This window comes from Apus apus, chromosome 10 (genome assembly GCF_020740795.1).
Source record: "Apus apus isolate bApuApu2 chromosome 10, bApuApu2.pri.cur, whole genome shotgun sequence".
NCBI classification, from domain to species: Eukaryota; Metazoa; Chordata; class Aves; order Apodiformes; family Apodidae; genus Apus; species Apus apus.
Window position 1 is genome coordinate 7,645,686 of NC_067291.1, and position 24,873 is coordinate 7,670,558.

Below are 24,873 nucleotides of genomic sequence, written 5' to 3' on the forward strand. Positions count from 1 at the left end.
TACTTTTAAAGCTGAAATTGTATTTACTTTTATTATTTTATTCATCACATACAGTTGAACAACCACTTTTTAAATGGATATTCTGAGGAAGTCAGTGTCAACAGAATCAGTTCTCATTATACTTAAAAATTTAATTAAAACAATTAGATTTAAATGTAGATGCTCTCCTCTTAAAAGTCAAACACAGTATCACCATGCTAACTTAAGGACCCACAAGTGCAAGCAGTTAGAAAAGACTGAATTTATTTTCTAGGATCACAAGCTAATTTTAATGAAATGTGAAAAGAAAATAAAAATCAGAAAAATTTATTATTGCAGCTTATTTCTAAGCTGTTATCACTAAAGTGCTGCATGTTTCATTAATTCTTAAAGTCAAATGCACTGAATAGTTCCTTTTGTGACTCCTTGCTTCCCCTGCTCCAATTCCTCAAGTTGTGCTCTCATCTTTATATAAGAAAATCCCTGAAAAGCTCTTATCCACCTAGCTTTTTGCCACCCCTACTCCTAGTTGCATGTCAGCTGCTTTGCATGCCCTTTTGCTCCACACACCCTCAAGCCACCAGATCTGAAGCCCTGCCAATTGGAAACACAGAAAGGACCTGAATCCTCTCAAATACCTGCTTTACTGTAGAAGACAAACCCTTTAAAAGTGAATCTTTCTCCAGTGATCAACTTCTAATGACAAAAAAGATGTATTCAACATGAATGTATGTTATTCACATCAGAAATCTAAATCATGTGACTCTTGCTATTTCAAGTTTGTGGCAAGCTTGGATTTTCCAGCCTGAATTTCCCAGGCAGATTCATTAACTGGGTTCTGTTTAAAGATCAGAGTGTAAAACATGTTACCGAATGAAAGCCAACATAGGCACTCTTAACTAAATTCCACTTACTTAAATGAAGCTAAGTGAAAATCATATTGAATTGACAAAGGGATATCTACAAGCATTTAATTTCTATGGCTGTATCCTAAGCTGTGCAAATACGTGCAAGGAACAGATGATCATCCTGTATTTCCTGCTTTCTAGGTAAGCTCGGAAGAGACTAAGCCAGCCACCATCCTGGCTACTCAGTAATCTCCAAATCAGTTAAGAGAGGAATTTACTATGTAGTTTATCAAGCTCCCCAAAGAGACAGTCTTCCTGTCTTTCTCTGGCACAGCACCTTGATGATACAGCAGCTCTGACAACTGCAACACCGGAACTACCAATATGAATATGCACATGTACTAAACTATGGAGGGATAATTGCTGTTAAGTTAGACGAGTACAATTTCCTGAGCTTAGGCTGGCTGTGAAAGCAAATAAACCAGTAAAAGTCTCAGTCTGACTGCAAAACAATCTGCCTCATCTCAGCCATACTGAGGACAGAAATGTCACAGTGATACAGTATCCCTGATCTACAACCATCCCATAAATTAAATCTTACTAATTTTGTGCGTCATGCAGCCCTAGATTTCATTTTCTTGTAAAATTAAAAAAAAAGCAGGAAGGAATTTTTTTACCCAGAATGTTATCTGATCCATTGACAGGTGGAGTGTGTGAGGCAGCTACATAAGGTGAACTGCTGGTGCTGCCACGGTGGAAGCTAGACATTGGAGGAAGACTGGCATTTATATCTGTAGGTGAGACCGAGTGCGGGGGATAGCTCTAGAGAGAGGAGAAGCAGATGTAAGACATTATGCAGTCTTTAAATAAATGTTGATTTTTTTTTTTTAAGACACGAAATAAACAACACCCAGCTTATTATTGAAGAAAGGGACTCATCCATCCTCTGAACAGATTGCTATACAGCCACAGATTTTTATTTATACAGCAGACATAAATAAAAGGACATAAATCTAATACAGTAAGTTTGTGATTTCTGACAACTGTTTTTTTAACTGACACATACGAAGAGCAAACAAGACATGAATTATTGTAGTCAGATCTCCACATACAAGTACAAAGACATGGGTCTGTGCTGCTTATCTTACCAAACGGTCATGTGTGTGCAGGCTGCCGTAACTGCCGGACTGGGACATGTGGGAAGAGGAGCCTCCCAGCATCCCACCATAGCCAGGCTGGCTCATGCCATTGGATGAACTCCAGAGGTCAGAAGAGTTGTGGGTCCCATCTTTTTTTTTTTTTTAATATATATATTTTTTTAGAAAAAAAAGACAAGAAAAATACATTTAACGAAGAACAGCATCGAGTTCTACTTTCCTTTACAAAATCGTTTTAAAAGAACACAGAATTCAGCTACTCCAACTAACATCAACAGAGAAATGGTGGCTGGTTCATACTGTGCCTTCTATTCTCATGCCACCACACTGTTGCTATATTTATAAAAAAACCCCAAAACCAACAGAGGCTTTATAGATGAAATACAATCCAACCACAGCTGAGAAAATACCAAGTACTTCTGCTAATTACACAGACCTTCAGTAAGGCCAGATTTATATCAAGAGGGTTGATAAAAATTCCAGACTGAAAGAAATAATAAAAAAGGAGGTGGAGAGAAGTTCAGCTAAGCAGAGCTCATCATAAATATACAATGCAAAACATCTACTAACCTCAAATAAGCAATTTATAGTCTAAAATACCTTAGTACCATAAAAATATGAAAACGTCATAATAGCAGATCTAACTAACTGAAATAACTACATTACATAAGCCGTAAACCCACATGTCAATGCTGCTCTCCTGTAGCACAAACTGAGGTGCTCTGTAAATTCCTGTACTAAAGACTCTGCTTTCAATACGCTCCCAAACCTCGTCAGGCTGCAGTACAAGCTAATTGTAGGACATGAGGCTGAAGAAGTGAATTCTGCTCTTGCTTTGTTCAAGGCAAGTCCCCTTCCCCCCCCTTTTTTTTTTGCATGCTGGATATACAAGCATTTGAGAACTTAAGACTGTTAGCTGATATTGTACAGTCAAATTCCAGAACAGTCAAGAAGCCCTCACCTCATTTTTCTCTATCATTCCAGTGTGCTGCTCTGAAGCCCCTACAAATCAAAGGATGGGGGATTCTGTCCATCTGGCCTGGTGTATAATCCCCTTAAATTTCAGTCAGCAATTAATGTCATGAGAAAAACTTTAAATCAAACAGGCAGCTCCCTTCATCCAGTATATAAAATTTAATGATAGGCTCTAGCACAATGTGTTACCTTTACGCTTCCTCATTCATTCAGTACAACAGTGGCCAACTGCTGATTTCTACCTAAAGGGCAAGTGACATCTACCCATTTATTTAGTCATTTTACCCACCTTGCATAAAGAAAGTGCTAGCAAACATACTGCTCGGTGGCTTAGGAGACGGGTAACTTGGAGATTCTCTGTTGAAATCATCAGAATTTGGGGATGGTGCATACACCTAAATATTGGAGAGCAAAAAATCCACGTTAGCACTATTTAGGCGTCATGCATTAAAAAACCCGTAACAGCATGCATATACAAAGCACAAATAAAAAAAGAACAGTGTAGCAAGCTGCAGCATTTGTTGCCCTTGTTTTATTTGCTTTTTAGCAAGTTGCCACAGTACAGAGGAACTACAGTAGAATGATCCTAACAACACACTTTCTGGTGTGCCAACTCAGCCAGGTGGCCTGATAAAAGCTTGAATGCTGATTTTGCTTTCTAAGTGCATGACTCGTACAGACTTGTTGCTCAAGATAAAAAAAGCAAGATAAAACAACTGGGCCCCAAACAAATTTTTATTTTAAAACAACTGTATGTCTGTTTGAATATTTAAGTAGCTGGCATCCCAACAGTTAGAAAGAAAAAAGAACATCCAGTGACAAGTGAAAAGATTTTAATGCAACCATTGTATCGTCCATTCAGAGACTTGCACGCTTTTGTACAGTCATAAAAAATACATGCACTGCAAGTCCTGAGGAATAATCTTAATACAGCAACATGGACCAAATTATTTTCACACTGGCCCAGCATTAAAGAAAACCAGCAGAATTCTTCTTTTTCAATATATCATCACATTGGAATGACCATTCTCAACTTGCAAGCACTAAATTTTCTTAAGTTAAAAATTGTAAAACACCAAAAAATCATAATTATTAGAAGTCCTTCAGTGCAGTGACTCTAAGAAGAAACATAAAGCACATTTAGGAATAAGTCAAATCAACAAAGCCAGTATTCACAGACTCTACCCATAACATCAGTTGTTCTTAGAAATGCTCTTTCCTCATAGCAGTATTTTGGTCGATACACTGAACATTACAATACGACTAGTGTATGTTAAAAAGGAAAATCTAAAATTAAAAAAAGGCAAAAAAAAAAAATGGCAGCAAAGAATATAAAATAGAACATCGAAACCAGAGCATATTTTTGCTACAAAGTAAAAAATGTGGTATTTTTATTTTTAATCATTCACCTTACTTGTAAATACATAAGAGCTTCATAAACACGTGTATGAAGAATAGTTTTTAAACTTTAAAGCTCACACAAAGCAACTTCCAAAGTGCACGATGCCCTAAAATTAAAAAGCTAACATTTTAATCCCTTCCTATGCAAATAGAGGCACACGCGTGTTTCTACACCATTAACATCTCTCCCTTGTCTTTCTGCTACGCTGTTTACCAAGCAGGAAAAGGGCCAGGGAAACCAAGCCGGGCAACAAAAAAAGCTCAAGTTGCCTAAAAGAGAACCATTGTTCTCCCGGGGTTGACTGTTCTGATACGGATATTTAGAAAGTGAAGTGGGCAAGTCCTGCTACCATTTGCATAGCAATACCCCTCCTCCCCACTCCCGAATGCTTTCCTAGCCTGCTGTTGTCAGACCAAATGGCTGGGCATGTGCCTGCAGACAGCACTCTTTTATATCAGAGAGACTGAATTACCACTCTCTTCGACTCGTTTTACGTCAACAGAATTTCAATAAAACCTATCAAACTACAGTAGGATGGAATCAGGACCAGGGCACAAGGAATTAAGCCAGGGCACGGCTGTCGATAGGAGCCATGTACTGAAAACGGCTGCAGGTAAAGAGACATTCGATAAAAAGGAGTCAAGTGGAAAACTTACAACTTTTACAACTTGCTTGTTTCAACAGCATTTAAAAACAAAAACAAACGAAAAAAATTCAGAAAGAAAGCCTTCAAGGGAGCTTTTGTTCAGTATTTTACTTGCAAATTTTAATTAATGAAATAAATGTAAAGATGCTTACCAAGCCTGAGTGACAGAATGACAATACGTTGCAAGCAACGCTAGCAGTACATATGTATTTACTATATATGATGAACGCACGTATATTCCATGCCTCAGACATATTTTAACAGAAATGTCACTCTTGTCGAATTGTAAATAGGCACACTCATAAGACTGCAAACATATTAGGCAAAACTGGGCTTATTTTACAAGTTCTCTGTTGCGCAGAACAACACAGCATATGCTATAGCTGATGGATAATCTATCACTGTCACAGGACAGCAGTGGAAACAAAGCTTTATGACTTTTAGCACTGCCATGGAGATACACACTGATTAATGCCAAATCACCTACAATGACAATTATACTACTTTTAAACTGTAGTGTTATGAATGAGATTCATAAATACAAGCTTCAGACTGAAATTTTAACGTTTTACGTAACTGGGTGATTTATAAAAACTGATTAAACACTATGTCAAAAGGGAAACTAAACTGAGAAAATCCTACAAATGTATCATTTACAGGTACATATGTATAAGCCATTAACATAATAAAAATGTTACGAATTATGTTAACGTAAAAGAGGCCCTTCTAAACAGCAACATGAAAGTCCTAGCGCAGACACATAACTTTATATAGTTTCTGCTTGTTTTGGTATCTTAACTATAGCTTGCAAAAACATAGTTGCAATGTTATGAAGCTGCACTTGTGCCAGTCTAGATTTTTCAGATCAAAGGGTTCTTGCGGCAAAACACAACTGATGTGGTCTCAAAGACTTCATTAACTCCAGATGTGGGGAAATAGCCAGCCAATTCCACCAAAGGAGCCAGTCTCTTTTAGTTACAATCAGAACTACCCACAAATTAAAACCAGGCCTCTGATGTCATCTGATCACCTGCAGATGAGCACCAGGTTTTTTTCTGGTTAATGACCTAATCATAATTTTTATGTTGTGTTACTACAAACAAAATTTAAAAGCAAAGAAGAAAATTTACTAAGATTAACTTGAAGTCCACGAGATGCAAAATGCAAAGGTTTTAAATAAAAAAAGCTGATTAAAAAAAGGAGAAATTCAACTTCAACTCAGGAAGCGGGGCAACTAGTTTATCTACTCTGAAAGCCCCACATGCCCTAAGACCCCTACCCAGCCAAACACAGCCCCTGAGGCTTGTGTGGCTATGCCGCAGCTCCCTGCTCTGTGTCCCAGCTAAAGGCCTTTCTCCTCTGCAACAGCTGAGTAAGGGAGTTATAAATGTGACGTGGCTGCTCAAGACGGCCTCTTTTAGCTATTAAACTGATAACAGTAACATCCAGGAGGCATCAAACCAGTTTTTCCTGGCTGACATTCCCACCAAGACAAGGAATATTGTTAAAAGGTCAGCCTGTCTGTAGAGTCCCCTTGAAGGGGGTCTCCAGCAGGTAGAAGAGGAGCCCATCTTCCAACTTCCCTTGAACGCACTGCGCCCGAAGGCATCGATGTGTCTCCAAGCTGACAAGCCAAACACTCTCCAATTATGAATGGGAAATTCCCTGCCGATAAGCGCACGCCAAAACCAGTTTTTTTACATGACTTATCAAGTGGAGGACTCGACTTTTTTGGAGCTGTGCTAGAATATACATCAATCCTAACCCTGCAATGCTTCTGAAGGGTAGAGAGCCTGCGCAGAGGAAAGTAGAACAAGCAAGTTCCAAAGGACATCAAGTCAGAGATCTACGTTGGTCCTTTCTGCACCCTGACACGGTTTCTGTTTCTCCAGTGGGAAAAGCAGGATGACAGCTGAGGTTTTTTTTTTGAGGGGTAGTGGTGAGAGCTGACTTCAGAACAGAGCTGAGAAGACATTATCTGTACTACATCAGGTTTAAGCAAAACAAACACGTCATCCAGTTCTGAAATCTGATTAACACACAAAATGAACGCTATCATGAAAGTTACACAGCCCTTATATACCTAAAACTTACCAAAGGATTATACAGTGGGCTTCTGTATACTAACACAAGTGCCAATAACATGAACATTAATTTGATGATCTGGGTTTACAAGATTTTATGCCAAGTAAAACTTCAAAGTCTCATTCTATAAATGCATTTAATAAATATAACACTTTAAAGTCCTCCTGTTGGCATACTTCCTCTCAGGCAAATTTCCCATAATCTGTTTCAAATTCTTAAATATTTATCAATGTTTAATGTTAAAAGCAAACAAAACCCAAAAAAACAACAAACAAGGAAGCAACCAAACCTTACTTCCGATGAGCTCATACTAACTATCTCAAGACCAAGGCTTCCATACTGTTTATGAAATTACGAATTATGTTACTAAGTTAAGCCTAGTTATTAACAATTCTTGGAAGTTCAGAAAATATTTATCAAGCTGCTGGGGCCAGAATTTTTTGAAATCAGTAGAGATGGATAACCTACTCTGTAGCTTGTAAACTCTGCTAAATAACCTGTCTACACTCCATCTGCATCAGTCATGCACTAAGCAAGTGCACACTGATGATTTGTACATGTGGCAAAATTTTACAGTGCATTGTCTGCAGGTTTTGTGGCAAAAACTAACTCTGCTGAGAGGCAGCACTGGGAAAAGGAAACTTGTGTTCATGTTTATAGTATTTCTGACAACATAATGTACTAAAACTTCAGGAATGTAGAATAGTAACTATAGTTTTCCAACATTCCTCTTTACAGCAAACCAGAAGCTGCCAAAACAAGAAACCCGCCCTAAATTGTTTAGATGATATTTCAGCTGGATGATAAAATTAAAAGCCCTAGTATACAAGATGAGGACGCCATATCCTCAACCACACTTTTTGTTTCCATTTCCAATACCAGGTGTAAAGGTTCATACATTTAAAAAACTTTCTCACCCCCTAGAGTAAAAATAAATTCATCCTTCAAGAGAGCAGAGCATCAGTCTTGTCCGCAAATCCAACCATCATTTTTAAGGATGGTATAAGACTCAAACCTCTCAAAGTAGCTAAACTGAACTCCATATTAAATAAATGTTCATGCAGTTTAGGCATGCCTGTTTGGGTATTTTTGAAATGCATAATCCCACTCCAATTACACAGAACACAAATACTTCCTAGTTTCTTCCCCAGTAAAAGACAATTTTCAAGTCATGTTAAAAAGTGACAGGCAAACTTACCAAAAATTCAAAAATTCAGTATATGGAAACCTTTTGGTCACTTCTTTTTCTTTTATTTTTTAAATTGTAGTGTGAGGCAGAGAGGGAAGGAAAAAGAAGGTAAGGCAGCAGGAACAATACCAGAAATAAAGATATGTATGTAGTGCTTGAAGATTCTTTTTACATTTAATTTACTAAGCAAAATCTCTTCCCCTCACTCTCCAAACTATGCTGTTACTAAAGGATGCATACAACTAAGTCTTCAAAAATTCCTGATTAAATTCAGATTTTAAGGAAACAAAAACTAGAGAAGTTGAAACTAATAAGCCTGTATCTCAACCTGTTCCCTGTATTTCACAAGGCTATTCTAGGAGTGGTAGGAATCCCCATATCACCAGTACTGACCACAACAAGATGCACTAGCAGATTAAACACTATCTTTTGCATTTGTTTATCTCTTCTCTGAACTCACTAGTGTACTGTCAGTTTCTGCAGTTCTGACACAGACTATTGTGTTTCTACAAAGAGTTCAACACACACGTGATTATGAAAGCAAACGGGCTGAGCAACCAGGGATGTTACTCTGTGGTGCTCATGTTTTGAGAAATATAGATCTGTCCCATACAGCACCTGATCCCATCCCTAGCTGCTTTCATTTGCCCAAGGAAATGGACATAACCTTCACTTGAAAGCATCAATAAAGCTTGTTGCAGACAAGACACCCTTCTGGCAGGGGACCACTGCTCAGCAGATTGGCAGCTCAATGCAATGGAGTGGAGCAGGGAAAACTCTCTTGGGCTGGTGTGTTGTAACTCATCGGGTTTTAGTGGAATGGGGAGGGGAAAAAGAAGGATGAGGAACAGGGAAAAAAAACCAAAAAACCTCCAGCTGACCAATGTTTACTACCTCTCTTTATTCAATGTCCACAGCCCTGTGCCCCTAGAGATTTTCCAGATGATCTTATATTTGTCCTGACTTACAAATGTTAGCTTTGACCTTGTTGAAGTTGCTGTGGGCAGCATATGGTACAGAACTGCTTTAATTGTACTATCCTCCCTTATACTAACTGGCCCAGCACTAATAAAACCAGAATTTAATCATTCTTCTTAGCACCTGGTTGCTTCAAAATTTACAAACTGAAAACATTCTACATCGATGTTAAAAGACTGAGTCCATTATTTATTGTGTAACAGCTACAGAGAGGCATGCTGCCGTGTCATCCCAGCATCGCGCAACATTATTAACACGTTTCTCTCTGCTACAACTCTGAGAGCAACTGCCACAGACGGGCATTTTCTCCACTAAAAAATAACAAAATAGACACAAATACATACAAGTATATACTTACACCTGTGTGTATTTATGCATCTGTACATATGTGCTCATACGTGCAAACGTGCACGCACATTTATAGCCTTTTGCGCTCAAAATTCTCACGGAAAAAAAAAAAAAAAAACACTTTATCAAAAAAACCCCAGTATAAGCTACAATATAAACCCCCACTAATCACAAAGCATCACATACATGCAAAATAAATATATGTTGATTTTTTTTCCCTCTCTTTTTAAAAAGGCAATGTAGGGCGCTACTGTGAAAAATGCAGTAACTGCACCTTGGAAAAGGTCTCAATAAAATCTCAGCCTATGCTAAGAAAAATAAATTCAATAATTATTCATTTATTCAGTAATAAAAAACACTCATCCATAGACTGGTACCTCAAATTATCCATACAATACACAGAATATGATAACGTGTAATATATCCACCAATTTATCCTCGTATGAAATAGCAGTCATAGGCGGTAAGAAATAAAATATTATCAATATTGTTCCTCAAGGTAGTTTTGGTATTAACTGACATGTTACTCTATTGCAATTTATTTAAAAATAACTCTACAGCACAGTTGGAAAATCGCAAATTTATTTCTAAACTTGTAGGCTGAGAAAAGTGGAAATCCTTACTGTCGATATTTTATTCTTCATGCACAAAGATATAAAACACCTATCAATTAAATATTATTTTGGTGCCATTATCTTTCATAAAATGTAAATTAAAAGGTCGCAGTGAATAAAGAAGTTTGCTTAATTATTAGTTTAAAAATAATGTGTTTTAAAAGTATAACTTAATTTTTTGCTATTATGTAGATCTAAACATATTTGCACTTTTTTTTAAAAAATGGGATTAGGTACTTTTATAACATTTTCTATATATAGCAACAGGTGAAGGGCAAAAATAAAGAAAAAAACAGGCAAAATCTTCTAATTCAGTGCCAGTGCTTTATTGTCTCTACAAAACAGATTAAGATTTTTTTCTTTTTAAAATGGTGAGAATTCTTGGAATACCTACTTTTTTAATAACATCTGTTATACACAACAGTAAAGATTTTACTCATTAGTATGGGATTTGTACTAAAATGCTACTTTTCACTTTCATGTGTTCCTTCTAAAACAAACAAATTTTAAAAATTGAACATCTTCTAATTGTAAAACCCTTGGCTCAATTTTTAAACTTTTAACTTGTGTGCCAGTGAACACATGACACATCTGGGTTCTCAGATACTTGTTTTTTAGCTTAATATTAAACTTTCTTCTGGCTTAAAAATGTACAAAGTTGACAAAAACAAATCATATTTAATGAAAAGTTTAAAATACATTTTCTATGTGTCACTTGCCAGTTCCTTTGTGTGTAAATAAATAATATTTTTTTTTATACATCAGCAGGTATCAAGGAATGTCTATGTCCGAAATCTAATAAAATAATCTAGATAAAAATGTGAACTCAAACAATGAGGTACACACTTAACTACTAACTGATCAAACAGTACAAATACAAGCAGTAAGACATAAAAAAATAGGGTATTTTCTGTTCTCTCATTATGAGAAGGTTCATACAAAGATTTGGCATACACAACCAAGCTGTGTGCTTCAAAAACTGTAGCGCATAAACCCAACCCCACCAACTTCACATACCCTCCTTCTGTATATTTAAATTAGTAATTTAGTCCAACTTGCAGAATTCCTAGGGGGAAAAAATGCTAAAAGCTAGTGAGAAGCTAAAAAAAATAAGAAATAAAACCTTGGGCAACATGATATGTGATCATCATATGATTTGTCATCTATTTACTAACTCTTCAAGCTCATAAAGGTCACCTCTGACCCATAGCAGGCACATGCTATCAATTTTCAAGCCATGGTCTCCTACAGTACCAGCACTTCCATCTACTATATGCCTGGAAATACTTAATAACATCAAAGCCTTTTTTCCTGCTACAAGAACAAAGAGAAATGTTGTAATAGAGTGATCTGTGCTCTAGAAAGAATAAAATCAAAACTCCATGCAAGTTATATTCCCTTTGCTTCAGGGGTATTGTATAGTTAATTTTACTTAAGTCTTATATATATCTTCACATAAAACTTCAAACAGATTGTTTTAGCCTAGGAACAGACATGAAAGAAAAATAATTTCATATTTGAAAGACAGCTGGCATTTATACCAAAGGAAATTAAATAGAGACCAAGCTATTTTACTCATTCCCCTAACCTCTTCTCCAGTATCTATTCAAGAAGCTCATACACGGTGTCTTTAATGAATATTAAGACCCACAATCTTGGCAAAAAGTTTACTAATGAAGGCAAAGCTCGCATAGGCCCACGAGAGGAGAAACAGCAGAAAAAGCAACAAACAGAACAATATTAGCATCTCCCTTTTTCTAGTTAATGGTATTTTTATACCAGAGGAAAGCCAAAACCACATACAAATAAACAGAATAGAAAAAAAATACCGTGTTATATTTACCACTGTACGCTAATTTTTACACACAAAAATCACACCTGGTGTCATAGGAAAACACTTTAAAATTGTATCAAGCAAGAAACAGAAATATCCCATTCGATTTCCATAAAGTTAAAACACAGAAAGATTTAGGTTTTTCTTTTTCAGAACGCTGCTTTTCTTTTTTCCCCCTCCCTTCAGTGGCTGCAGTAATATTTTTCTATTTACTCCCGAAATCAGCCAAGGGCAAGGCCCAGCCCAGCACGGGTCCCGCCGGCAGCTCCCGAGGCACGGGGAGGCAGCTCCGCGGGGCTGCGGGAGAAGAGGGAAGAGCCCAAGAAGCCCCGCACCGCAGGGACGAGCGGCGGGCGCGCAGCAGCCCCGACTGCCCCGGCCCTCAGGGCCCCTCAGGGCGCAGCGCGGGGCCGCGGGTGCTGCCCCCGCCGGGCCGGGCCTGCGGGGACCCGAGGGGACTCTCCTGCCGCCCCGCCGCACCGCGCAGCCCGCACCCCCCGCGCAGCTGGCTCCGGAGCCCCCCGGCCCCCCGCCTGCCCCGCCAGCGGAGGCGCGGGAACCGGCTGCCCCCTCAGCAGAGCCGCGCCAGGGGGAGCGGGAGCGCTGCGCTCCCAACTTGTACTTGCCCGCTGCCCGCCCGGCAGCTCCCGAACAAAGGCGGCCGGCCTCACCGTCTTCCCGTTGTAGTAGTACATGAGGGAGTTGCTGCCCACCCCGGGGACGGGGTACGCGCAGTACATGGCGCGGCTGGCGGGCCGGGCTGCGCTGCGCCGCCTCCCCCCGCCGCATCCGCCCGCCCGGCCGCGCGCCGCTCCGCGCACATGGAGCGCTCCCCGGCGCCTTATGCAAAGCAGGACTGAACCATCTGCCCGCGGCGCGGGGGTAGGGCCGGGCGCGGCGCCCGCTCCTCTGCCCCGCACGGCCCGCGCCCGCCGCGGGGAGGGGCCGGCACACGCACAGCCCGGGGCGGCCTGCGCATCCCGGGACAGCGGCAGAGCCAATGGACACGTCCCGAGCCAGTGAATCGCCTGCTTTCGGGGTTAATTCAATTAGAGCGCTTGTGGCGGTGGAGGGGCTGCTTGGTGCGGCTCCAGCCGTACGGCCATCTGGCTCTGCCTGAAGTTGCCTCCAACTTTGGCAAACGCTTCCCACAGCCACCGGGAGCTGCTGGGGTGAGTTCCCGGGAGCAGCGGGAGACCCCGGGCCGGCAGCCCCCGGGCCGGCAGCCCGCAAGGAACCCGCGCTCCCGGGGCCCCACACAAAGGCAGCACGGACACGGCTTGGCTTAAAAACAACAAACACGGACGTGCTTCCATGTTATGGAATCATCCAACGTCCATCTCTAAGATACCATACACAGAGGAGGATGGTCCCTCTGGCAACATGAGCCCAGGCTCCCCTTATATCGGCTGCTACATTTTTGTATGAGAAGAGCAATTCTGTGCCCATGTAAGAAAGGGAAGAAAAGTCACGGGGGATGGGGGGGAACCCCCGACAACTTTGGCACATCACAAAAATATGAGTCGTACAACACAGCAAACAGACTGCAACTTCCAGCCCCAAAATACCTCAATATTTGCCTATGATCTATGCTTGGTCAGTCTTTTTGCTTTCTTCAATGAAGAGTGGTATTAACTGACATGAACTCTTAATGAGGGGTACTTAATTTTTTTTATTTTCTACAAAAGAATGCAGTTGGCTATTAACTTGCTCCTGGTAAGTCAGATATGGATTTCAAACCAGGCAAAAAAAACACCACACAACCCCCCACCCCCCCCCCCCCCCCCCCCAAATACAGAAGAAAAAATGCAAAACCACATTTCTCTGCCTCTGTGTCAACTACCAATGCTGTGCATTCTCCCTGCCTCCCTTCTGAAAAAAGCGGGGGGGGGGGGGGGGGAACAAACAAAAAACAAAAAGTTCAATTCAGAAATTTACAGGAAAAGAAAGCAAGTTGCAGAAATTTGGATCCCAAGCACCTCATGTGTGAGGGAAATCTTCTGAACTAAAAAGATCCGCAAGGGTGACAAACTGACTACAGTAGAACATGGTGTCCATTATCTCAGGGCATAACTACTGTAGTGTCTGTAAATATACAGAATATACACATGCTGACAAAAAACATTCACACCTCCAGCCTCAAGTGCTTTTTCAGTGAACTCTTAAAACCATTTAGGAAAATACTGCACTCAGAGTATGTTGGCACAAACACCCTGAATTTACCTCAGCTGAAGGACACTTGCATTTTTACTGCAAGTCAAACACCACATCTAGAACTCTTTAGCTATGCAGAAAAGCTAATGATACCGGAGCTGAACTCTTCTCCAATACAAAAGGGGCAGCAGCAGCAGCTGCAAAAAAGAACACCACTGTACTTCAGACTATTAAATCGCCAGGCCCGCAAGAGTGACTTGCGGCTTCCTTCTTCCCCTCGGGACCACAAAGACCCATTTCAGGCCCCAGAGAGTCCCTAAGACGCTTTGATTTGCAGCTAACAATGCCATTCCTTAAAGCTTCTCAATGATGTGCAGGACTCTACAGATGAGATATGCTAAAAGATCTTCAGATCTTTGCATGTGCTGCTTCTCATGGTGCACTAGATTAAAAACACTAATTCAGACTAATGTACAACATAACAATAAAAGTCTAAACACTGGAAAAGGTGCTTTCAGCAGCTTGCAAGAGTTGAAGTAGTAAGAGAATCTTTCCCCCCCCCCCCCAAATAATTCAAGCACACCAACTTTTAAATAATGAAAAATACTTCCGGAGTAACTAGTCAGTTCTTTGAAGTAGATCATCACCAACATAGTTGTAACTGCTGTGTCTCCATGCATAAATGCTCAATTTTCAAAATATTTGTATTTGAGATGAAGAGCATGATCAAGCCCCCTCTCAAACAATAAGCATTATCTATCCAAGGAATTGGAAAACTGCTGAAACATGCAGCAGAAAAGAGATTTAGTTTACCATGTAGCATTGAGAGGGGGGCTTCTTTGTATCACAACTGTGCTGTACTTGTCCAGCGCAATTGTAATGACGAATACACACGTAATATTAGCCAGTAATATTTACTAACACAATTAACATTTATCAGTACAAGGAAAAAATTGACTTTGCTCACCATCACATGTGTAAGACAGCAGTAACAATATGATCAATAAAACTGAGTAACGCCCCTGCAAATGCTGTCTGTTTGTGGACAAATTAGTCCAAAGACTGGTACCTCCATAATGAGTCAATATATGAATTTGCTCATGAGTTACTTCCCCACAAATCAAAGGGATAACAATTTCATTTTACCAAAAAGGAAACTGGTTGTCCTACCCTCAGTAACACTGGTGGGAATAAAATCTTAATGTACAATATTTTAAATTTATCACTGTGCTCTACACTTACTGTACAAAAACATTGTTTCTCACAGGGCATTTGCTACACAGATTCACCGTGTAGGATCAAACCATAATTCCACCAAGCATATCAAGCTTTAACCCACAGGAGTTTACTTTCACCAGAACAGATGAAAAAGGAATCTAAAATGGAAGAACTGGAAAGACTGCACAGAAATTGTGATGTTGCTACCAGTAACTCTGTGTTTGCAGGAGCTACTACAAAATAACTATTCCAAAAGCTCTTGAAGTCCAAAGTAGGTTTTTGTTTTGTGGTTGCAGTTTTTATAATCCCCATTTAAGCCAAGCAACAGCTGCTCTGAAATTTGTTTTCTTAAGAGAATCATGTTACAGTGAAATGAATCATAGATGGATCAGCGATACTGTACTGGGTACAGTTGTTTACTCCATTTTTCCTTGGTGACAAGTCAAGGGTTAATCTTATGACTCAGCCTGACAAAACAAGTCAGCTGGAGACAGGGCCAATTTTTTAAACTTGATTTCAGACAGACATGCCGTCAGCAGAGGAGCACTGAACTGACATGCACTTTGTAGCCTGAATTGTTTCCACTCATGACCCTGTGCTGTATGTCAAAAACAATAAACTGCCTGTTTCTAAAGTATGTAAAGAGATTATGAAATGTGATGCAGAGCAAAATACTGACCTAATAATAAACCAAACTACCTGTAGGAGAATTAAAACTAAGATATTTTCTGAATGAACGACACCTCCCTGAAAACAAACTTTTATGTGAATTACATTTTTGTCCAACTTGTCCGAGCCACAAAGCAAATACAAAATAAGCATATGTAACACACCATTTGAATTTATAAAAAATAAACAATTTATCCAGAGAAATTAAAACCAAACCATATGAAATACAATTATCTGTCTGAATGGATGGGAGCCATTCTCTGGTCAAATGTATTCCACAACAAGACTGAAATATCAAAATACTTTTTAAAAGTTACTGCTTTTTATCACAGATTATTTCAAATGGGTCTATCCAAACATGACAAATAACAAAAAACTGTAAAATTAAATATGTGCAACTAGAAATTTAAGTTCCTTTTTCACCAAGAAAAACAACTGTGATGTGTAAACCCAAGTATCACAAATTTCCTCACAGAGATTTGGCTTCAGTCCTGCTGAATAAATGGTAAGTTGGTAAGAGCCCAAGCCTGCTTTTGATAGGGACACCAATTCTATTATTCTTACTAATTTCCATTTAGTTTCTTAGGGGCTAGGTTAACCCACTACCTTTCAAAACAAGGCGAAGGCCACCGCCCCAAGAAGTCTCTCGTTCCTCCCCACCCGGTCCACGGTTGTAACTTATTATCAATTTCAACCACATTTGACAGAGGAACAGAAGTTCACATGTGATAAAGTTCTTACCAGTTCTAAGAAAACTGGAACCTGAACAGGAGAGACAGCTGCAACTGACGACCCGTTGAAATACAGGCAAAGAATGGGGAATAGAGGAGAAAAACCAAACTCCAAAAATTATATCCATACTGAACAACCTGCTGCTAATTAAAATATAGAAAGTAACTTCAAGCTGATTATCTTGCAACAATTCAGAAAAAAAAATGTAGGGGTCTTAGAACTCCCAATTTAACTTATTTTGAAACCAAACATTTATGAGTATTAACTATAGCAAGGCAGAGCTAGGATCATCAATACAGGATGCACTGAACATCGTGCATAACAAAGCTGTTAGAATAGACAGGATTTCAAGGCATAAGAAACAAACCTGCCTGCTTTAAGGGGGAAGCACATTGCTTATTATGCCACCCTTTATTTCATGAATTAGCTAAGTAAAAGTTAAGTTTCTTTAAAATCCTGGAAGTATAGCCTTCTGTTGTTAACCAGCCTTTAAGCATGCTGTTCAGCAGAGACAGAGCAGCCTAACCAAATGGAAGACAGTAATAATAACCCAGTGCACTAAATTTCATAGGCAAAACCCCCACAGTACCGGAAGGAAAATGTTTTAAGCAAACTAGTTTACTCATCTATGCATAAGCTAAAATAGTTTAGTAGTTTTCCTGTTCCAAAGGTTTGGTTTTAACTTCACATTTAACAAGAAGGGACAGTTTGAAGGGACAGAGAACAGACAAATACTAATGAAATTGATATTAATTGCTAAGCAGTACTTTTACCTAGGACTATTACAAGGGTTTTGGGGATTGGAGGTGGTTGTTGGGTTTTTTGTTGTTGATTGGGTTTTGTTTGTAAAAAACTTCAGTGACCTATGAGAGATATGGGTAAAAAATAAAGTTTCTTATTAAAAAACCCTAACCCTGGAAACTACAGCTAGGAAGTTTCTCCGTAGTTTTCCAAATACTATTGAATTTAAAATGTTTTGGTTTTTACAGAAATACTCTGCTAGAATGGAAAGGATGAGGAAAACTGTGCTGTATATCATATGTTTTTTAATTAAACACAAAACAATCTGCAGAGGTTTTAAGACTTGTTTCAAAGTCTTCAAATACAACTTCAATAAAGTATTGCTCAAGTTCAGGAAGCTTTATGATTTTGCTGAAAATATTAAGCACCTGAGGTTTACAAGCCTCTATATGAAGATCTCGACCACCTGTATCTGCATTAAAAAGCAAATAAACATGTTTATTATCCTGAGGTGATAAATTATCCCATCAGAAGCCAGATGATCAACATCCCAAAATGTGCTAAAACCCTACCCAATCTAAAAATGCATACAGACCTTTAAAGAATTTTAAAACCTGACATTAATTAGCACAGTTGTGGTACTGAAACTTGCCAAAGACTACCTGAACTACAAACCTTTTCACATCAGCTCAATATGGGCAAGAGATTTATTCGAAAAATGAAAAAGGTGATTAAGGGGTCCCTCTGCTGGTCCAGCCTTCGCAGCATTTAACTGTTATTTCATTACTGAAGTACAGTGGTTTTTTCACCTTCTCCCCTTGCCAGAATCATGCAGTTCCACCTGCACTTGTGTGGTCTCCCTGTAGGTGGCTCCATAGTCAAAACCTGAGCCCAGCCTAAAACATAAGTAACACGCACACTTTTCGAATTTATTAAAGAATTCAGGGTCAGAGAGGCTTTAGAACATTGCATGTCAAAATGCACAGAGCTACTTGCACTTCAGCATGTACTTCCTTGCATCTCTCCCTTTCTTCTGTACTCGAGCTTGCTGCTTGCAAAAACTGTTTGAAAAGAAGCCAAGTGAGCTATCAAAAGCCAAATGATCAATCCTTCTGTCATCCACACTTAGGAATCTGCCTACTGCTTCCCTACAGAAAGAAAAAACGCTGTAACAACTAATCCTAGCTATCATTGCAAGTGGTATGAAATCCCATAACTAAATCTCCAAGACTGCAGAACTCGCTTTCTTTTGTAAGTCTTGACATCACAAGAACTTCTGTGGCACTAACACAAGAGATAATTTGATTCAATTTCCTCCCTTCAGCATGTAAATACACATCTTCACCTGAAATTTCATTTCAGGATTATGCGGTGCTTTAATTTCAGTACCATTATTTCAAAAAAGCAAGCGTTTTTGTATTGCCCATTTCCAACAAACTGCAGTCACAGGCAAAGCAAACCACTCAATACTTGGGCTGAGCGAGCAACTGAAAGGAAACATCTGAGTTCAACAGCATGTAAAAGTCCAGCAACTACTGAGCAACGTTGCTCACTACTTTTCCAGCTCACTTTAGGGAGTCTAAAAGCCTTCCCACCAAAGCCACAAGTATTATCAAGCAAAAGACATTAAGAAACAGTCTTCAAAAAAGCTTTTATCCTTATCTTTGTTACAAAACACCACACTAATTTATAATAATGGGCACATTACTCTTTGAGGTAAAGCAGAAGTAGCAGCAATTCCAAATAACTTCTCCTTAAATTACACAAGTTGCAATTCAGTCATGTTATTTTTTGAGATAACAGTTTCAGAACTATGCACAGAATTAAGGTTCTTTTATGCTGATCTACACTTTAATTTAAGAGCATCTAGTATGGTTATTTTGATACTTTGGAAAAATTCCTAAAATCAAATATGTCCAGTGAATCCAAGTGCAAATAATTTGACAATATTATTATATATCCCTCACATATGTCTATGCAGCATTTTCAGAGAGAAGATCCCTCAATTAAGCCACTTCACAATAGTTCACCACAGTCAGATGACAGAATAGTTAAGACTGACATTAAGAAAAAAAATGCTATTAAGAGAGGGTTTTGTAAGTACCTTCGCCCTAATCCAGTGAGAACTTGATCTGAACTCCCACAGCAGGACTTTGCAATAGACTGCTTAGTTGTTTAATGACAGCTAAATGTCCTCCTATGACAAAGGGCAGTGGGATGCTATAACGTGAGGTTACTACTGTTTTCAGATAGATTTCATATCAAGGCCGTCTTTTCTTGAATAAATACAAAATCTCAAGTAAACACTTTTACTTGGTTTGTGACACAATTTAGGTTGTTTTATACACTTGCTTTTTGTTCAAGCTCACAGATGAACATGGTACTCAAAAAAGAGCATAGAGCAAGTCCCTAAAAACTTTATCCTTTGAAACAGGTGACCAAAGAATGAGCATAAAGCAGAAGGGAATATGAAAGACTGAGTCATGAGGAAGAAATAGCAAGTTCTCTGCTGCATTATCCATAATTATTTATTTGCTCAGTTTGTTCTGAAATTGCCTTCTAAAACACAGTACAGCACCAGAAGCAAGGATCAAGCAAGGATCAGTCGAGCCACTGCTGTCTTTGGGAGTATTCACAGGGCTGGGTCCTTTCCACTCCAACATTTCAAATAATCTCCTTTCACCCTTTGGAAGGGGTGGAGGAAAGAGGGAGCACAGAAAGGAGTAAGATCTATAATTTTTATTCTAGTACCACTGGTATCTTTGAGACAGTTATTGTAATTTATTTCTCAAGCTCAGTCTTAAGAGACTCACATAATGACAGAAAGAGAAGTGCCTGAAATGTTTGGGAGGTAGTTCTATGCATGCAAACCAAGTTTTCTCTAGTTTTGCTTCATAAAGAATTATTGGAATACATTAGCACCCATGGACTATATGCACATTATAGAGGTAATATGAGAAACCTCTATGATCAAGCTACACATTGTCTTTAATGTATTGAAAAACATGAGTCTGAGTTAAAAAGAGATCTCTGGCATTAGAAAATACTCATTTGAAAATATCTTATTCAATAACTGGCAATCTAAAGTTTAATATTAAACTGAGAATCTGAGGTACTATGGCAAGTCTAAAATATTCAAAATAGTTATTAGAAATGGCATTACACAGAAAATAATCACGTCTTTTCCCCTTTATATGTCACAGCAGATTTTTCTGTAGCAAAAATCAACAGACATGATGTATTCCAGGTTATTTCTCTGATACAAAACTAATTAAATGGCAATAGAATAATGATAGATATTCATACTGTTTTTCTTAGAATTATGACCTCATGATAGTTACTGATTGTGGTGCTAATCATAAATATTAGTTTGAAATATATTCTCACTACACATGTAAATAGTATGTTTCTGCTCACAGCCCATCCATAATTAGATGGCAATCTCCCCGTGCATTTCCAGGGAGCCTTACTTCTTTCTTCCCCCACTGCAGACTGAACTGCTCTTTGAAAACCCTGACCCTCTGCTCTTCCCAACTCAGCCCCACCGATTACTTACTGGTTTCAACTCTCATGATGTTTCTTGGCTTACTTAAGGTAACTCTTATAATCAGAAAAATTCTCAGGAACGGAACAGTTCTGAATGAATCTCTGAGGGTAATGTACCTCAGTGAACATCATTTCCCCCCCTTGCTGTAATACAAACAGCACATCATAATGTTTCTGTCCACTCAAACCTGCCTTGAGCTTACAGTGAGTAAAAATAAACCACTGATTTTTAAGTTCCTATGCTCCCCAGAAGGCTTTAAATTTAGTAGTTGTAGCTTAACATAAAAGCTTGCATGTCAACATTCAAAATGTTTTGGGCAATGACTCACCACTTAGCAACTTACCACAGGGAAACTTAAAAATGCATTTGCCTGGTGCATTTATTTTTTATAGTCAAAGGACAAGTTCAGATTGAGCTGCATTTCAGAAAATAACTGAAGAATTCATTAGCACTTTTCTCTGTAATTATTTTTACTTTAGGCCCTGATAAGAACACATGAAGAAAGATAAATCTCAAAGCAAGTAATTGCATAAAATACCATGCAAATCGAAACATTAAAAAAAAGTAGGGGAAGATTTTAAAAAAAAAAATTCTTAAAAGATTGTTACTAAATTAGGGTTATCTAGTAAATTAAATTAATGTTGAGTATCCACTGACATGGTAACTCTATACTAACACAAGCATTGCAGAAAACTATTTTAGAAACTGGAAAATCAGTCAAAGATTTTTATAGTAACACTAAGTATCATCTTTCTTGTGACTTTCCATATTACAATTACATTTTTCTGCACAACACATCAGCTGAATAATTTTTTATCTTTCCCACAAAACATTCTGACTTCTTACCAAGGTATATTTAAAATATAAGCAATACTTACATAATTATCTACTCAATTTAAATTTCCTATGGTACTCAGTGAAATTTAGTTTTGTGTCATCTTCCAAACACATAGTATTTAGTCTAACTTTTTTAAATGTCATTTTACCTTAAGGCTTTATTCAGCACTGAAAGCACCGAAACAGAGAAACGGTACTTAAAAAGTGCAGCAGTGCATTGATTATTCACAGAAACTGCACTTTACTGCACAGATTGGTACAGTGTTAATACAAATAAAATTTATCAGCATTTTGTTGTCTCTCCTCACCGAAGAAGAATTAAATTAAAACCATTTGAAAAATACTGCTTCTTAAAATTAAAGCCTGGTAAGAGAAACGAGAGAAAATTTTCATTTGCTAAAACAATCTCTACCTGGCTGACACTACTAAATATTAAATATGTAATGTAAGCTTTATTACTCGCCTAGAATTACAGTAATAAATTACATGAAAATTGCACTGCTATGTGTTTTAGCTTCTCTGACATTTTAAATATATTTTTGTTAATCTAGCAAAAATCATCTGCTAGACTGTAAAGCCACCCCACATAACACGCAACTGTTAAAATGTAAATTGCCAAACTATTTTTAGCTGCTGCTGAAGGGGTAAAAAAAAAAAAAAAAAGGGAGGGGGGAGACTGGGGGAAGGGGGGAAGGGAGAAGAATATTCCTGGCCTCGGGAATAATGATTTGAGGCATTGTGTTCATTTTGTTTATCAAGCAGCTATTCAGCCTCTAGTGGGGCCCAAGTGCTTATGCAAGCAAAAGCTTTTAAGAGTGCCTGCAGCTGCAGTCCTGGCTTCCAGGTAGGCTGCAGGTTCAGAGCACAGCTGCCCCAGGCTAGCTGTACTATCGCAGCTCCATCTGGAAGTACGGCTAAAATAGGATTTCAGATCCTGGTTTCTGTATATATCACCGCGAGCAGGGGGAGGGAGAAGGGGAAGTGAGGGAGGAGAGAACAGGGGAGATGCAAGGGCTAGAAGACACCATCCATACTTCAGACTTAATACGAAATAAAAAGATCAGACCCATTTTCCTCCACAATATTCCTGTTGCCAGTGCAGTATGTTCTATTCAGCCTCTCCGGCTCTGAGTTATGACTCATCCCAGTGCACCTGCGCCCATGTGTTAAGTACTGCCAAATAAAAGCCCAACATCCATTTACACAACAAAGAGATGTACCCCGCAAGGCAGCGCAGCTTCCCCCTCCCCTCCTGTTTGTTCTGAGCAGGGGAAAAAAAAAAATCATTCTGTCCTTCACTTCACTGGGGATTTTTCACTTCACGTGGATTTTAAAATGCAGATTCACTTATAAACAATTTTCTTCCTTTTAAGAATAAAGGATATTTAATACCAGAAAACACCCCAATAGCATTAGATTATCACAGCCATTAATGATTTTTCCACCAAAACCCTTCCAACCTTTTTCATCAAAGCCCTTTATTCTCGAAGGATACATTTTCAAGCAAAGAGGGATCAACAAACTAGTTGCTTGAAAGCTTTCCTGATGCTAGGCTGAAGTTAGGAAAGGCTTAATGAAGGCTTTAAAATCCACCAGGGCTTCACAATGAACATCTGACTCGGTGATTTATGCATATTAATAACCTCAGTCCTACTGAGGCAAGCTGAGCTGTACATGTCCTCCGAATCTTAATGTCTTCAGCTCCACTGGGATTATTACAAATGTAAATTTCTAAGATTCTCAGCTATTAATCTCTGTCTGTCCTCCTGTTCAGCAACATAATGACTAATTAAACATCAAAAGACCTGTACAGGAGATCTTCTTTGACAGCTCCTGGCCCAGCTCTCTTCCCAAGGGAGGAATTCAAATGACAGGGACAAGTGGGTAGGAGCATATGAGCAAGCTACAAATCACTCTTATGAAATCTAAAAATTCCACATCAGTTGTGTATTTAGTCCTCCAGAACCACTCCCAATTACCTAGCTTAGCTGTTCATGTCCAGCACATAGATTTCCTCATGCTAAGGTTAAGCAATTTGCATGTGTATCAGGTAAAGAGAGCACAATTTGAGCTTCATTAGCTTACTATAAGTAAAAAACGTGGTACTTACAGAAGAAGGCAAACCAGGGGGCACCTTTCTTACTTTCTTTGTCTGTAGAGGATCTGTACACAGAAAAATAATGTTCCATCAAGTATCTATGTTACAGATGAAAAACAACAGCTATGCTATATAGTTTTTTATTTCCACAATGGATTTCACATTTTCCCATTTATTGCATTTTTTTATTCTGTGCCAATGAAATTTGTCTTTTACATCAATAAGAGTGTGCTTCAATATATAACATACTGATGTTCTTCCCCAGAATAAAGCTTTGCTAATTAATTACTTTCAATTCTTTCCATAAGGAAAGCAGCTATTCTTAAGAACACTAACACTGAAGGTTCACTGGTGCCCTTTACACACTTGCTAAGAAACCAAGTAAGGTTTTGAGATACATAAGGAAGAAAAATGGGGCTGAATAGCAGGAGAAATGCTTTCGCTTTCTACATGTCAAAGTAAAAATAGAACTATCAAAAAGGAACTGATGACATGTTGAAGTATAATTTATACTCTAAAAATACTAACATGATGTAAATTTCTATAGCTTTTAAACTACAGGTTTGTAAATAAAGATTGTAAATCAACAGCAAATCTAATGACCTAACTACTTTTCTTAATAAAGGCAATACAATTCAAATTTGCATATAATAGTAAAGTTGGAAGTATGATACCTGCTTCCTTCTACTAATAATTACTGTGACATCACAAAGATAGTGAGCAATTTCACTACCTACATCAAGAATCTGAGCCAGTTTAGTCAGCTGCTAATAAAATGAATCTGAACAGTATGCATGAAAATGAGAAGTTAACTGGTGTTCT

The 24,873-nt window shown here is 38.6% G+C and overlaps 1 protein-coding gene across 10 annotated transcripts in view; it reads right to left on the reverse strand.

Moving 5' to 3' along the window:
- TCF12 (transcription factor 12) overlaps positions 1-24,873 on the reverse strand; it is a 162,498-nt gene that overhangs the window by 27,680 nt on the left and 109,945 nt on the right. For 8 of the 10 annotated variants that reach the window (XM_051629004.1, XM_051629002.1, XM_051629001.1 and 5 more), the window contains exons 9-12: positions 24,064-24,116; positions 3,249-3,354; positions 1,976-2,115; positions 1,505-1,649 (exon numbers count right to left, since the gene is read on the reverse strand). In XM_051629004.1, coding sequence (XP_051484964.1) covers positions 1,505-1,649; positions 1,976-2,115; positions 3,249-3,354; positions 24,064-24,116 — 444 coding nt within the window. Of the gene's footprint in view, positions 1-1,504; positions 1,650-1,975; positions 2,116-3,248; positions 3,355-12,726; positions 12,877-24,063; positions 24,117-24,873 lie in introns of those variants that run through there. The other 2 variants (XM_051629007.1, XM_051629006.1) reach the window with 1 other exon arrangement.